General features: G+C 43.7%; 1 protein-coding gene across 2 annotated transcripts in view; it reads left to right on the forward strand.

The window, feature by feature from the left end:
- srgap3 (SLIT-ROBO Rho GTPase activating protein 3) overlaps positions 1–16,169 on the forward strand; it is a 64,750-nt gene that overhangs the window by 41,082 nt on the left and 7,499 nt on the right. Inside the window, exons 7-16 of one of the 2 annotated variants that reach the window (XM_035524678.1) lie at positions 2,598–2,819; positions 3,170–3,271; positions 5,544–5,741; positions 6,229–6,313; positions 8,787–8,814; positions 10,447–10,549; positions 11,463–11,523; positions 12,817–12,894; positions 13,251–13,385; positions 13,602–13,707. In XM_035524678.1, the coding sequence (XP_035380571.1) occupies positions 2,598–2,819; positions 3,170–3,271; positions 5,544–5,741; positions 6,229–6,313; positions 8,787–8,814; positions 10,447–10,549; positions 11,463–11,523; positions 12,817–12,894; positions 13,251–13,385; positions 13,602–13,707 (1,118 nt within the window). Of the gene's footprint in view, positions 1–2,597; positions 2,820–3,169; positions 3,272–5,543; positions 5,742–6,228; positions 6,314–8,786; positions 8,815–10,446; positions 10,550–10,991; positions 11,023–11,462; positions 11,524–12,816; positions 12,895–13,250; positions 13,386–13,601; positions 13,708–16,169 lie in introns of both variants that reach the window. The other variant, XM_035524679.1, reaches the window with a different exon arrangement.

A 16,169-nucleotide genomic window follows, 5' to 3' on the forward strand; every position in this document is an offset into this window, starting at 1 on the left:
GTCAGTTGTGTCCTCCAAATATTTAATGTGGATTTCATCATAACCAGCTCAGATTAGCAATGTTTTATTCTCCCATAGCAGCAGGTTACAGCCCCATAGATATTTATTATAACTTTATGGCCAGTAACCTGGCAACCAGCTTCACTGCTTTTTGATGTCCGTTACTTGCAATCTGGCCACTAGAATTACTGCTATGCTTGGCAGTGCAGCGATCATCCTGTCATAATCCCCTATTCTTTCAAGACCTTGTCATGACACTAATGGATTTCCCATGTTGCCCCCTTTGTGTCTGGTTAGTTTTCAGTTGTGGGTGTGGTTGTGGGGGTGGGGGTGTCGGGGTGGGTGTATGGGGGTGGGTGGGGGGTTGAAAGTTGGCATTGGCAAGTGTGAATAGATTATTCCAACCATGGGGCCTTGGGCTGTAAGACTGAGAGTGTAGCCTTGCATTGCTGTCTGTTACCGCTCAACACACTGATCTGATCTCCTGAGGTAGAAGACAGAGAAGACACTCACAGTGCATCAACAAACACTGTCATTCACTCAAAATCACACACGTTTGTTGAAATAAGGTGGCATATTCAGGGCAGACTTCCTTGTTTGTTGGCTGTGGAACTAAATGCAAAGAGGTGGGTGAGAGCTATAGGGCACTTACAGATATGCTGGTAATTCCATAATACAGGACAAGAAACTATGGAGTTAATCAGACCACAACTGAGAGTTGGGAAAAGTGTCGAGACTCAGAATTGCACAGATTTCAGGCAGAGGGCCTGTGTGACTGAGGATTTCAGGCAGAGGGCCTGTGTGACTGAGGATTTCAGGCAGAGGGCCCGTGTGAATGAGGATATCAGGCTGAGGGCCCGTGTGAATGAGGATATCAGGCTGAGGGCCCGTGTGAATGAGGATATCAGGCTGCGGGCTCGTGTGAATGAGGATATCAAGCTGAGGGCCAGTGTGAATGAAGATATCAGGCTGAGCGCCCGTGTGAGGGAGGATTTCAGGCTGATGGCCTGCATGCGAAGGGTTTCATGCAGTAAGCCTGCATGAAGGAGGGCTTCAGGTCGCTCATAAGCCCAGACTAAGCCAGTGCCACAAAGCCCACCAATAAACACAGTGAAACTTGACTTGCCATAGGTCTGTGTGTGTTTTATTTTTGTAGCTTGCTTGGTAATTTATTTATTTTTTAACTTTTTTTAATAGCCATGCAAAATATCAACCCATTACATCTCTAGTGGTGACAGCATGACAATCCCACTCCAGCAACCAGAATTCCACTATCTTGGAGCCGGGGTGGACGCTAGGAAATGTTGCATGATTCCAGTGCCCCCTGAGGGCAAGATTCTGCTGCAGCGCTCCTGAGCTCATTCCATAAGTGTGTCTGCGGGCGCTGAGCGCTACCCCCCTCCAATCCCAGCGGTCTTTATTAAAGAGCCAGGGCTGCTCTATGGGGGATGCTTTTCATGAGCAAAGCCAAAAGTAAGACAGTAGATCAGCAGCCCACACACCCAGAGCTGTATCCTGGGTGCATATGCTGTTGTGCACACTTCTTGCCAAAGCGAGACTCAGTTAATTCAGGCTGGTTTATAATCTCTCCTCACCCTGCTTTTTTATACACCAGGTGGCAGTGTGACAGTCACTCTCACAAAAATGGCTTTCGTGGAGCCCTGTGATTGGCTGCTTGCCTGACACCAGTTTGCTCACTCCATTGTGAATGGTCTCTGTGAGAAGGAGCAAGTGAGGTGTCAACACAGCAGACAGATACACACTGTTAAGAGTACTGACTTGCATTGTTGCTAACTGCAAGTATAGTCTTAAAGAATGATGCTTGTGATAAGTTCACTTAAATCATTTGCATGATACATAATGCATACTACAATGCCTTAATATGTTACTACACTTATTTAGACAGAAACTGTGGTACGTGTTTTTGTTTTTTTTAGTTGTTGTTTTTTTTTTTTAAAAACTGCCCAATGTAAGAGGTCTGAAGTGGACAGTATCTTATAATTAGGTTATTCAAATAATTCCCTGTACTTGCTTCCCAGACATCTCCTTGAGTCTACTGGATGGATTTATGGCTGAGTAGACAGCTAACTAACTCCTCTTCATTAAATGACCATATAATGATTCACAGAAGTGTTCCTTACCCTGCAGCATGTTTTAAACCCATGCCATGTTTTGCTAAATGAGGTTAGTTTGAGGCTTTTTTTAAACGGAGAAACTAATTAGGCTAGATATCCCACTGTGCTTGTACTTTTACATTTTTGCATTATCTGTGTCATTTTGCAGCAGGTTTGGCACCCTCACTCTGCTCGTCCATCTCATTTGATCTAAAAATATATGTATTGTACCCCCAAACTTACAACTAATTAAGTATACTACCATTGAGAGAAATATACAGCAGTAATGTAAAAAAAAAGAACTTAAGTAATTTATTTCTAAGTGAACAAATGTCAAGAATAATTATCCAAAGCTTCCTTTTCTCACAAATGAAATGGAACTGAAATGTTTATTGCAGCCCATTGCTGTAGAAAAAATAGAATCTGCTATCTGCTTCTGTTTTGTGGCGTGTCTAAAACGTGCTCCCCTCTGGCCTCTTGCAGTGTTGTGACCTTGGTTATCACGCAAGTCTAGCACGCACTCTGAGGACCTATCTCTCGGCAGAGTACAACCTGGAGACGTCTCGCCATGAGGGCTTGGACCTCATCGAAAACGCCGTGGACAACCTGGACTCCCGCAGTGACAAGCACAAGATCATGGACATGTACAACCAGGTGTTCTGCCCCCCCATGCGCTTCGAGTATCTGCCTCATATGGGAGACGAGGTGAGACTGTTGTGCAGTATGTAACTATCAGCCAGTTATTACAAGGAATCTCTGCTCTGTATAAACCTTGTTACCTTTATGTGTAACACTGAGGCCTTAAAGTGAAGTTGACTATGTGCTGGAAGCTGTGTACCTGAGGTAATGAAAACATGAATTAGCATCAAATTAGCATGGGCCCCATTTCTCAAAAGCATCAAAAGAGCATCTTAAACAAGAGAGAGCGCATTCAGTGTAATGCTCAAACTACCATTAACTATGATGTTTGTGTTGTGGTGCCTTTGGTAATCTCAACTCAGTATGGCATCACAGCATCAGTTTTGTGTGTTTGTGTGTGCATGTGTGTGTGTCAGGTGTGCCAAGTGAGTGCCCAGCAGCCAGTTCAGACAGAGCTCTTGATGCGCTACCATCAGCTGCAGTCCCGTCTGGCCACGCTGAAGATCGAGAATGAGGAGGTAAGGATCACCAGAAAGAGGCAAAAAAAGATTGCTAAGACACCTCAGCCGTCAGGGCCATGCTAACACACCTCAGAGCCTGGAACACTGCTAACAAAATCCCTCACTGTTTACCCAGTGAGGACATCAGGTTGTATTAATTTATTTCACTTGGTCCACACCAAATTGGAAAATGATACATTGTTGGTTTTTAGTGCTGGTTCCCTTATCTTTCAAACTGACCAATTTACCATCGAACCAAAAGATGTAAACAAACGTCATATGGATACAGTTACATTCTGACTGAACAGCTTTTACGATGTTTTGCATGAATAATTATGCCAACTGTAGTAGAATATGCATTGTGCAGGGCTAAAATGGGGTTTGTGTATGTGGGGTGGTATTTTTAGGAGGCAAAACAGTACAAGAAAGCACATTTTAAATACTTTGACATTTCTGTGTTTTTCCTCAATTTTGTACTATAGATATGGACAAAGTAATGAAGCATTTTACCAACTCAAGGGGTTTCAGTCTGCTTATTTGGTGCACACCAGAGTGTGAAAGGAAGTGTTGTCATTTGCTCTGCTGAGCTGTACTAACAGAGCAATCACACCAGGATTCGTTTTTAATCAAATCAAATCTGCCAAGTCTGAATGCACCCTTAAACTGCATTTAAACGAACCAGGGTTGACTGGTTTGGATACCAGTTTAATTTTGGATTTTGGAAGTGGTGTTTCAGTTTCTTCACACCATGTGCCCCAAATCAAGCAGACTCAGGCATGACTCAGCATCTAACCTCAAGGCTGAACAAAATCAGCACTGCCTGTTTCTGAAATACCTGTGCTGATTCCACTGTGGGGGTGTGTGGAAATAAAGGTTAAAAATATTCAGATGGCAAACTGAACATAATTATGATACTTTTTGGTGGACATTTTAATAACAAACTTAAGGTAACATTTCCTTTTTTAAAGCTGTATTTGTAGGGCTGAATTATTGTAAACTAACAGTGGTAACATGTATACACCATATAAATCATGAAACAAACCTCTAAATAATCTCAGCAACACACAAAACCTTCTCAAAAATGTCTCAACAATATCATGAAAAACAAAATGCTTACAGCAGCTTTTCTATGAACATCCTGACTGACACACAAATTAGTTTGTGCACTATACTTGTGTTACCTGATCTTTGCTAGTGTGAATCATAACTCTACAAGCTTTGGGCCAGGAGTCTGCTCTACTGAGGGCTCTTGGCCAGACGTCTGTGCTCTACTGAGGGATCTTGGGCAGGAGTCTGTGCTCTAATGAGGGCTCTTAGATGGCACTCAGCGCTCCTAGCCTCACTGAGAAACCTCTGTCTCAGTCTAAAGTTTCAAAAAAACTCCAGAGAAAGCATTGTGACCACACTTGTTTAACTCTTTTTAGTAGTATTTTTAGTCTACTTCTGCTAATGGTGTTTTTCGTTGAGGTAAAATATTTAGCTCTGTATTATATCTGTAGAGGTGCTACTTTGTTGGTGGGGAGCAGAAGGCGGTTTGCCGAGATTTTCTACTAAGTGTACACAGGTGCTAATGGACTCTATAATAGTCCCCTCCTGTGTGTATTGATGGCTCCATTCAGGCCTTATCACTTTGTGTCTCATAACCAGCCTGTAATGGATGATTTGTTCCATGGTAGAAATATGGCACATTAATCTGAGGCCCCCACAATAGGGTCCTGGGGCAGTTTTACATATCATCCCAGTGGCAGGCAGACAGACCTCATTTTCCGCTGTTCATGTGATTGATGCTCGACTCTGGGGTAATTTACAAATCAGTCCCATGATCCCTGCTCAGGGTCCAGGATACTGCCAATTGTCTGCATGTACAGTCTTAAGGTCACTTGATGCTCAATTTAGTGTGGAAACAAATTTAGGGACAAGCTCACATGTCTGTCCCTGCGCATACCTATCCCTGAGCATGCCTGCTTCCGATTGGCTGTCTTGATTTCCTTTAATGAAGCGGTAAAAGTATTTCTTGTGTAAGCATTTAGATCACTTTAGATGACTCAGATAAGCAGCACCTTATAGGCTGGGGTTTTAAAAAGACTTTAAGGAAGTGAAGCAAATTGCCTTCACACAGAGCTTTAAATGGTAAATGGTAATTCATTGATATTGAAAATTGGTTTCAGCATAGCATTTTCATAGGAGAAACATTTTGATTCTTTTAAAAGCTTGTCTTCAGTCAAGTCCATCACTAGGCAAACAAAGCTCCTTTGATAATTGGAGGGTTGTTGTGCTCTCTGCTGGCCAGGTTCGTAAGACCCTGGATGCCACCATGCAGACCTTGCAGGACATGCTGACTGTAGAGGACTTCGACGTGTCCGACGCCTTCCAGCACAGCAGGTCCACCGAGTCCATCAGGTCTGTAGCCTCTGAAGGCTACATGAGCAAGCTGAACATTGCCAAGCGAAGGGCCAACCAACAGGAGACTGAGGTCTTCTACTTCACTGTGAGTGTGTTTAGGGTGTCCCTTGAAGTCCCTGTGATAAGCCATGTTCACATATGTCCACCTCTGACAGGGAAGTGTAGGTGTTCCTAATGCATTCATATGTATTAGTAATAGCTTTTTGCTTTTTGGAATAAGCTTAGATGCCTTTGGTACTGAAAACACAACTGCCTTTATGTAGTACATTTTTTAAACTTGTTTATGGTTTTCTTATTTGATCCATGAGATACCAATTTTGTTATCTAATCCTAAAATACAATGTCTTGAAATGAAAGTACGCAGCATGTGCTATCACACATGGAATCATAAAACACTCATTACAGTGCCTCATGCCTTACCAGTATAACGGAAATTAAAGTCTTGGTACAGGTTGAATTAGTTGGCATGACCAGATCTGCACTTTATCTGCCATAGCTGACATCTCTCTCATGTGCCAGTCAAGTTCTATAACTCGCTATTAGCTCGCTGACGCCTTCATCTATGTTCACAGAAATTCAAAGAGTATCTGAACGGCAGCAACCTTATCATCAAACTGCAGGCCAAGCACGACCTGCTGAAGCAGACGCTTGGTGAAGGTGAGTGGTTATGTAACAAGCCCTCTTCTCATGCCTGAACATTAAATGTCAGGCCTCACGTGAGGGTCTCTCATTATGACTGTGGTCACCATGGGGATACTGTGTTTGAAATTGTCACGTTAAGGTGAATGCAAGGTCTGTGTGTAATGGAGAGCAGCAGGAAAGGGTTTACGATTGGGAAGCCAGACACTTGCCCCTGATCTTTTAGCACATAAGCAGTGGGGCAGCAGTTGGGCCTTTAGGAGAGAAGGTGCCTGCGTCATCTCCGGAATATTCCACTGCATCTTAATTCCAGCCTGCTTATCCTCTATTGTTCAGGTCAGAAGGCCCCTGTAGGTGCAGAGGCTCTCTTCTGTTGGTCAAGAGACCCAGCTCTCATGCTGCTCTCCACAGCTCCTGTGAGACCTCGTCACCTCCGTTACGGGCAGTTAGCACCCAATCAATCATCAATGGTATTTCGGCAGCTGCCAGTGTAGTGGGTCTTAATCTAATGGAGGCGCTTGGTGGGACGGCCCAGCTGAGGCCAGTCTGACACGTGTGTGTTACCCTACAAACTCATTCCCCACTAGGCTCTGCACTCAATTACTCTACAGCTCATCAGCTGAGCCGAACCAGACAGGGCAGGTCATCTGGCTGTGCTCCGATCAGACTGCGTGTGTGTGTGTGTGTGTTTTGGCACTTGAATATCTGTCTCACATTTAGTAATTGTTATTAATTATTGACCTAACTGCTGTATGTATTAAAAGAACTGACATATAAGACATCGTGTGCTCTAGTTGTACTAGAGTTGCTATGGTGCTAGCCACTTAATGTAAGTGTATGTGCATCTGAATGAGTGACATGAAACAGTAAAAATTGGCTTGGATGTGCTCCAAGCACCACAAGAACTGAATAGTGTTTAAAATCTGCCTCCTGAACCACTCACTCCAGAATGACTGGCTACTCAAGGGACACATTTTTCCTCCTCCGTTGTCAGCACAAATGGCCATCTTTGGGGGCCCATTACGATGACACTCTGGATATGCCAATTTGCAGAACTGAAATGATTTGAGGGCCTTCCTCAATTTCTGAAGTGGCTATCTCGCAGCCCGAATGGTTAGGGTTACATGGAGCTTTAGGGTTGGAGAGGGAACTATATGTGCACTGAGTGCTCACGCTAGGCATACACCATGCGACGACGGCACTCAGGTTCTTTAGTGAAGCAGTTTTTTGTGGCACCTTGGCTGAGCAGTCGTGCTTGAACACAACAGACAGGGAAGACAAGGTTCGTTCTGCTGGAGCGCTTCGTAGCCTTCAGACGAGGTTTTCTTCAATCTCAAGAAGCTATTACTATGAGTTTTATAGGATTTTTTTCTCCAAAGTCAGTTCTGATGGATGATGTGATGGTGATATAAATATAGCAACACTGGGTAGATCGCACAGGCTGATTGTTGATGCAGGGTTCAGTACTTAATAAATAGCTCACTTGGCTCTATCACATAATTGCTTCCATTGATTTTATTTGCCCAGAATTGATTTATACATCTGATTTCTGAAGACTATCCCCTGCATAATGCTGAATAGTTACCTAGCTACAGGGATATGCGTCCATTCCTCATTTGCATAATTCTAATGGCATATGTGTAGTCGCAGACTGTGTGTGTGTGTGTGTGTGTGTGTGTGGTGGGGGGTGTGTGTGCGTGCGCGCGTGTGTGTGTGTGTGTGGTGGGGGTGTGTTTGTGTGTGTGTGCGCGCGCATGTGTGTGTGTGTCAGGCTGGGTTTTGAATCTCTCTGTGTCTCTGCATGTCCATGCATTATCTGCATGTCTGGTTTTGAGTCTCTCTGTGTCTCCGTTTGTCCATGCTTTATCCTTGTGTGCAGTGACAACTCCCTTCAATCACTTTCATTTTGGCAGGTTCGGACAAAGAACTTATTGAGTCGTCACATGCATCACTCAGTTAATTGACCACACACACGCGCACGCACACACACACACACACACACACACGCACGCACACACATACAGGCATCACACACGCACACGCGTGGGCATCACACACACACACACACATACAGGCATCACACATGCACACACACACACATACAGGCATCACACACACACACATACAGGCATCACACACGCACACACACACACACACACACACACACACACACACACATACAGGCATCACACACACACACACACACACACTGAACACACCCTCCCCCTTTTCTCCCCTCTGAGCCATCTTGCACCCCACAAGGATATGCCAGGGTTTCTACAGCGACCGCTGCCCTCCTTTGTCTGCGGGATGGGGTTACAGCCCCCCCACCCATTCAGCCGTCCCTCAGTAGTCTGGTCCACTTACATCATAGCCCTCAGTCCACCCCACCCCACTGCTACTGCGCATAGCATGAGATCAGACTCTTAAAGACATTTCAGACTAATCCCCCCTCTCTCTCTCTCTCTCTCTCTCTCTCTCTCTCTCGCAGGAGAAAGGGCAGAATGTGGAACCACGAGGTAAGATTCTTGCTACGAAAAGTGCTTCATATTTTCTCACCAAGATGAAGGTTCACATGATTGTGCAGAGCTTAAAGAGAAGCCATGCTAAACATGCTGATGTAATGACGGAATCTGAAATTATTCCAGTCGTTTTGGCCCTTCCTACCATGAAACATAATGCTGTATTTCAGTGTAAAGCAAACATGAATGCTAATGCATTCATTCATTATCAAGCATATATTACTGGTGCTCTTTTTAAAACAGTGGGGTGGGGTGGGGCTATTGTTAAAGAGATGATGCTCATTTTGGTATCTCAGAATTGCGTTGAAACTCAGAACACAGTGCCCAAACTCCTTAACCTTAGTCACAAACAAATATGTGACAGAGAGATGGGAATTGATGATTAATATTGAATAATGTCATAATTAAATAGCTATGACATTACATCCAGATCACTGGTTTTATAGGTAGGCACACAGGGGTTGGTTATTTCAGCAAAAAACCCAGAACTCTTCTTTTAGAAGAAAGCGGAGTGGGCAAGCCTCTACGGCTCTATTCCATCTTTATCAACGCCACGTTCTCATAGAAACGGTCCTTGTTGGTACATTGTGGACAGCCCCGAACCATCCAGCGGCCAAGAAAGGGCTGGCGAACACTTATTTTCTCTCCCCCCTTCAAACAAGCTGTAGCGCAGCAGGCAAAGAGGACATTTCCTCAAGCTGTTCCTGCCATGTCATCAGCTCCTGCAGAGCTGCAGCGGGACACCTATGTCATGCCGCAAGGCTGGAGAGCTGCACCTCCGGTCGAGAGCACATGCCCACCGCCGTCTGCAAAGGTGCCCGTGCGAAGCGGCTCGGCCTGAGCAGCAGGGCTGTAGCTGCCGACATCCGCCCAGTCTGCCAAGCTTCCGATGGCCAACAACTGTTCACTGTTACCCCTCACAACTATACCAATAAAAGTTAAGGTTACTAGTACTGGAGTTCTGGTTCCGTGAGTCCTCTTTCAAGCCCGTTAAATCAGTTAGTAGTTTTAGCAGCAGAATTATACATAATGTGGCCGTAATTGAAGACCTCCTGCCTGTGATTCCCCCGAGCTTTACAGGTAAAGTTCAGTGGCACATGATATTTGACTCTTATTGAATTTGGTGATCTGTAACAACTTTAGGGTGCAATTAAGCTGTCATAGTGCAGTATGTGTATCCATAAGGGTTTGTGCAAAAGCCATTTATCTGACATAACGAAACCTTTCTTGCGGTTCTTATGGGTTAATTAGGGGTCAGATCAATTAAATAATAATTGCCCTCCATTACAGTGACATGCGCCTTCTGTCCTTGAATCTGTTCTAAATGCATCATTTCCTTAGTTATTACAACCTCCACTGGAACATTTGGCACAAGTGAGAAATGTATCAGTTAAATATTTGGCTTTCTTCTAGGGGCTGCATGTTGTAACGTGTCACTGCATTTGGTGTTTGTGTGTGTGTGTGTGTGTGTGTGTGTGTGTGTATGTGTGTATGTGTGTATGTGTGTATGTGTGTATGTGTGTATGTGTGTATGTGTGTATGTGTGTATGTGTGTGTGTGTGTGTGTGTGTGTGTGTGTGTGTGTGTGTGTGTGTGTGTGTTCTGTTCCTCCTTGCTGCCTGTCCCCAGACCCCCCACCCTTCCCCCGAAACCACAGAAATTGCGGAAACCCAGGCCACGCTCTGTCTATAATCATAAGCTGTTTAACGGAAATATGGAGACTTTCATTAAGGTACCGCTTCAGGTTGTGCTGAGACGGCGCCCTCTGCTGCCGTGGAGGGCTGGCTGTGGCACACAGGCTCGCTCTTTCTCCTCTTACCACTCCCTTGCTCCCACCCTCTGGGTCACTCACACCTCCTGCCTCCACTGGCAGTGACGATGCATGCTGTAAGGGTGGCTGTTCACGGGCCATGGCTTCCCGCTCCGGAAGCCAGCAGCTGCAGGCACTCATGGTGCTGCTGTTCTCAAAGGAAAATGCCTGGGAAAGCCTGGGCCTTAGCTAGGGCTCACCACGCCACCCTCCGCTGCATCTCCAGCCCTCCACGCCGGCCACTCCAAGGCTCGGAACGACAGGGTCGTCTCCATGGCGATGCTGTCGTTCCTTCTTCTCTAACTGTGATTCTCTTGCTTCTCTCACCCCTCTGCCCTCTGCTCGCCACTGCTTTCTATCCTAGGGGAAGACGGAATGCCCGTATACGCAACCAGGTACCTTAGCCCAGGGTCCACCTTAGGACGTGCATGTTTGTTGAGTAGTACTCTTGTTTTGGTCTCTAATGATCCTGGCAACCAAAGGGAGGATCTTACAGCCATAGTACTAACTTAATAGGAATCTTCCCTGTTCTTGGTAATTCAGTTGGAAATGGACATTTTGTTTATTTTGCATGTTTATAAAGGCTTTATAAAGTGCATAATGCATTCTTCTTCACTAATGTCACACTAATGCATTTTTAACTCCCCCTTTTTGAGTAAAATTTACTCAAAAAAAGTTTATGTAAAAATGCTAATAAACTGACAGTACAGAACCTCATTATACAATTGCACATTCCTTCTGTTAATTGCCTAACTGCGTGCAAAAACAATTCTGCCATGACGTGCATGTACAAACCATATTACAATGTCTACATTGCTTTCAATTGTGTCTTCAGGATTCAGGTCAACCCATTCCTCTTGTGGTGGAGAGCTGTATCCGCTACATCAATCTATATGGTAAGCAGTTCAGACTTCACTTTAGCCTGTTCACATTTGCTAAAAAGCTCGTAACATCTGGGAAAGAGCTCTCATAAATCCCCTCTTTGTATTATTGCTGGAGTTCTTTGTGGACACTAAACGCAGGGTGGCAGATCTGTAGATTTTAGCACAGATGCTAATTTGAATACAGACTAATCTGCCCAGACACATGTGCTAAAAGGTTTGTGACTGTTGGAAGGTTTACAGAGTGACAGTTCTCTCAGTGTGCCATCTGTTAGGGACAGTGTGAGCTAAAGTCATTGAGATATGACACTATGGGCTATACACCTTTTCCACAGGAATTTGTTTGCAATGCAAGAGCATGTAGTGTTCGTAAAGCTGCAGGAATTCTGAAAAGCCATTTTTGTTTACATCAAAGGTATAGCAGTAGGTAGGCTGCATATTTATTGTTGTGTAAAGTGCAGCACCCATTTCATAGAGTTTATGAAAACAACATAAGCAGCCAATTACATGAGCTAAATGTTATTTAATGTCATTAAATTTAAAACTCCCGTTCTTAATATTCAGCCCATAGGTCCCAGTTATACTGGGATCTTTGACGGTACCGCCAGTTAACATGCCCCTGTCCTGTAATGCTAAAGTTTAATCCCACTGGACCTGGAATTCCATTCTCCACTCCTCCATAGGCTGATGAATGGGCTGCAAAGAGGGCATCTGGATGGCAGGCAAATGTATTAAACCTCTGCTAATTCCAGACTGCATGACAACAGCAACTCTGCTGTATGCCTGTACCCAAATGTGCAGCTGTATTTCAGTCCAGGAGCTATGTGTACACACCACACAGAAGAGGTCCGAACAAGCCCTAGTTCAACAGTATCTCAATTTCATTTCAGATTTTTCTTTCATGAAAGTAGTTTATGCCTCTGTTCTAAGATTCTCTGAGATGATGTTCAGATAGCCGCTCTTCATTTAATTTCCTCTATCAGATTACCTTATCCACCCCTCACTCTGTTGTTTGTCTACCTTTCATATGTTATTACGTCTAAACTGGCCTTGGGGTGTTCTTTCTCTTTGCCCTCCACATCTAATGAAATCTCAGGAACTGATCAGTGGCTTTAATAGAAACCATACATCCCTCCAACCCTAGAGACCTCTGCCTCACAGAGCAGAAAGTCCCTTTACAAGCATATCGCATTTCCTGCCCCATGTTATGCATTTTGAGATTGCTTTCATGTCGTTGGAGGTTGTGCTGCTAAGATAAAGTCAGCGCTCCAACATTGGTCTGGTTTCATGTTTCCATTTCTGCTTCAGGCCTGCAGCAGCAAGGCATATTCCGAGTTCCTGGATCTCAGGTGGAAGTCAACGATATTAAAAATTCATTTGAGAGAGGTTGGTGTCCAAAGAAAGACCCCTCATTGTTTTTCCACTTGCTTTTCTCTCTCTAACTTGGTCAATTTGTTTTGCCATGTCAAGAAAGATTAACTTTACATAGCAAAAGGGGGAAATGACATTTGAAAACTGAATTTGACATGGACTTACCAAATTTGTCTATAAAATAAACCTGATCCAGCTGAATTGCCTATTGATGTTTCCAAGGAAGGGTCAACTTTACCCTTACGCTTAGCACGTTTTGTGTTAAATACAGTTATTAATTCAGGATCCTGTTGCCAGTTCACAAGTGCATTGTAGATTTTGTAACTCACACTCTAACAGATCCTTGAAGCAATGGGTGTCCCCTCTTTCAGGCGAAGACCCGCTGGTGGATGATCAAAGCGATCATGACATAAACTCTGTGGCTGGGGTTCTGAAACTCTACTTCCGAGGCCTAGAGAACCCGCTGTTCCCTAAGGAGCGCTTCCTGGACTTCATCTCCACTATCAGTGAGTTCTGCTGCATGCCTGTTTAGTCTACTGGGAGAGAGATGGAGACACTAACACACTAGAGCCTTTAGAAGGCTGCTTTGGGGTGATGGAGGACTAGAAACCATTAATACAGTCTGCATGTGAAGGTTTTGGTAAGTTTGTTATATATAAAAAATGCACTGTTCGCAGTATTTTCTTGTGTACTCAAGTTTACTCGTGTGTTGTTTGTTTCAGAGCTTGAGTCACCAGCTGAGAGAGTCCATCATATTCAGCAGATTATAGTCACTCTTCCTCGTACCATCATCATCGTTATGAGATACCTGTTTGCGTTCCTTAACCAGTGAGTCTTGGGGCTTTTAACCTGAATCTTTTGGTGTAACAATCGTTTCAGAGAGACTTGGAGTTCAGTGCTAGCAGAGGCTGGCCCACTATCTTTAGTTTTCTCTGTATTTGTGCTGTATGTAAGGGGGCTTCACTGCATAGTATATCAGCATGTATGTGAATAACTGCAGTCAGAGGTACCGACATTCATTATGTTCAGGTGTTATTGAACAGTTCCTACTGTTCATGTCCAATTCACTGGGGCATCTGTTGAGCCATGCTTTAGTGGTTATTTATGCCAGCGGAAAGCCATTGCTCTCGGCTCTACTATACCTGTCCTGTTTTATTGTGCTGTTATTAATGCTCCCTCTGTGCACTTTCCCCTGCAGAACAGAGAATGTGATTTTACATTCTGTGCTTTTACCTGAACTGTTTTTTATTTACTCTCTCATTTGAATTCAGGGTGGTTTTATTGACATGACAACATCAGGTACAATTTTTGAGAAAGCAAACAGAGTTTGGAGCTGAATATGCTCTGTAGAAATAATGTTTTTAAGTTAATGATGGTGGTGGGTGGTTTGCGTGAAACCTGGATTTGAGCTAGCGGTAGCTGGTTTGCTAACTACCGCCACGTTGTGTATTATCTACTTTGTCGTAGTGTTATGGTTATGTTCAGACTTTGTAGCTTTGGTTCGATTAAAACGAATACTGGCGCGAATGGTTAGTACGGTTCGTTATCGTAAAGTGTGAACCCTTCCTTTCGAACTCAGGTGCACACCAAATAAGCGGACCGAGACTGCCTGAGCAAGTGGGTCTTTCTAAACGATTTCTGGTGCGGTTCGTTTTAAGTATTAACCCAATACAAACGAAAGGCATCTGAACGTACCAGCACAGGACGTGTTTGTCACAAGATGCGACACTAACAGAATCAAGTGCATTGAAAACAAATAAGGTTTTCCATTAAAGTTCGGTACAACCAACAGAAACGTACGTCGCCGTCTTTGTGCAGCGGATGAAATTCTCTTGCTGTTTCCCGATGATAAAAATAATACCAGGTGTACGAAAGCCCAATATGTGCATTAAAGCCATGGACTGCATCGTGCGTCATATGCCACTTTTTTACGTCCTGCGTTTCGATTATAAATTTGAACTCTTAAGCAAACAGACTAAAGTCGAACAATGTATCGTTTTCTTCTTTAGACTAAAAGTTAACAATGTATAATTTTCTTGTTTGGCCCGGAACAAGGAACGGAACAACAAGTATGAACATAACTTTAGTGGTGGTTCGGGTGAATTGAACGATCTAGATGTTTCACTAACTCATCTAGCTAGTACCCTGCTAATGTTAGCTACTAAGGCACCCAACAGTGGCAACGTCGCTTGAACTGGCAACTTTTCGATCGAGTACCTTAACCACTGAAGCTACCAGCTACGATGAGCTCGTTTTACTACTGCGACGTTCATGCAGTCGTAACGTGTGAGAAGCAACTTTACTATTGTTGCCTTATTTATAGCTAGCTAAATAATTATTAAGGCTGCAGCATTAATTTTTCAAATGCAAGCCTTCACTTTGTTTAAAATGTTTTCTCTTAGTTAAAATATTCAAATGTTTGTTTCACTGTGAACATTATAGAAATAACTTCACGTTTAAAATACATATACAAATGACCATTTAACTTAAAAAAATGTCCTGTCACCTAAAATTCTTAAGCACCGCGGGTTTGTTTGTTTATTTAAAGTTCTCTAACAAATGTGTGGAAACCAATAAACTAACGCGCGGAATGCGTAAAATCGCAGCGCAAATAATAGTAAGTTAACTCCCACTCGTACCAGCACCCAGAAACAATAGATGGCGATAAGGAAAACTGCACAACCTCCTCTCTCACACTAGGTGGGCTCCATAGGAACACGGACCCTTCTGTCCGGACCCTTCTCAGTTTGTTTGTTTGTTTGTTTTTTTATATATATCATCGTAGCTTTTTTTATATATATATCTACATCAACCTGGCTATGGCCAGGTTGATGTCAGTGACCTGCAGTGAACCTTTCTCTATCTTTGCTGGTCTGGTGCTTGCTGCCTTTATTTTGCTGTGGCTCTTCTCCAGCAGTCTGTATTGCTACAGTGATGTGTGAACATGGTGTCATTTCAGTGTCATTTGCAGTGGAATTGTATGGTGAGATGCGATTGGCAGCACTGGCACTGAATGGCAGAAAAAGTGATGAGTGAAGACAAGGTGTCTTACCTGCTCAGACCTGCCATGTTCTTTGAATTATGCCTTACATTTAGCCCTGCCACCATGGCCCCAAGTGTTGATTGAATATTAGGGGTGCATCATTCTGCGGTCAAGCAGTTAAAAATGCTTGCAATTAAAATGCTTGTAAGAGGTAATATGAGGACATAGCGGATGTTGTATTAATGAGCAAATGTATGAGAGTAGGATTGTGGACATGTATATTTGAATGTAAGAAAATACTTTATAA

This window comes from Electrophorus electricus, chromosome 3, assembly GCF_013358815.1.
Source record: "Electrophorus electricus isolate fEleEle1 chromosome 3, fEleEle1.pri, whole genome shotgun sequence".
In the NCBI taxonomy this organism is placed as follows: Eukaryota; Metazoa; Chordata; class Actinopteri; order Gymnotiformes; family Gymnotidae; genus Electrophorus; species Electrophorus electricus.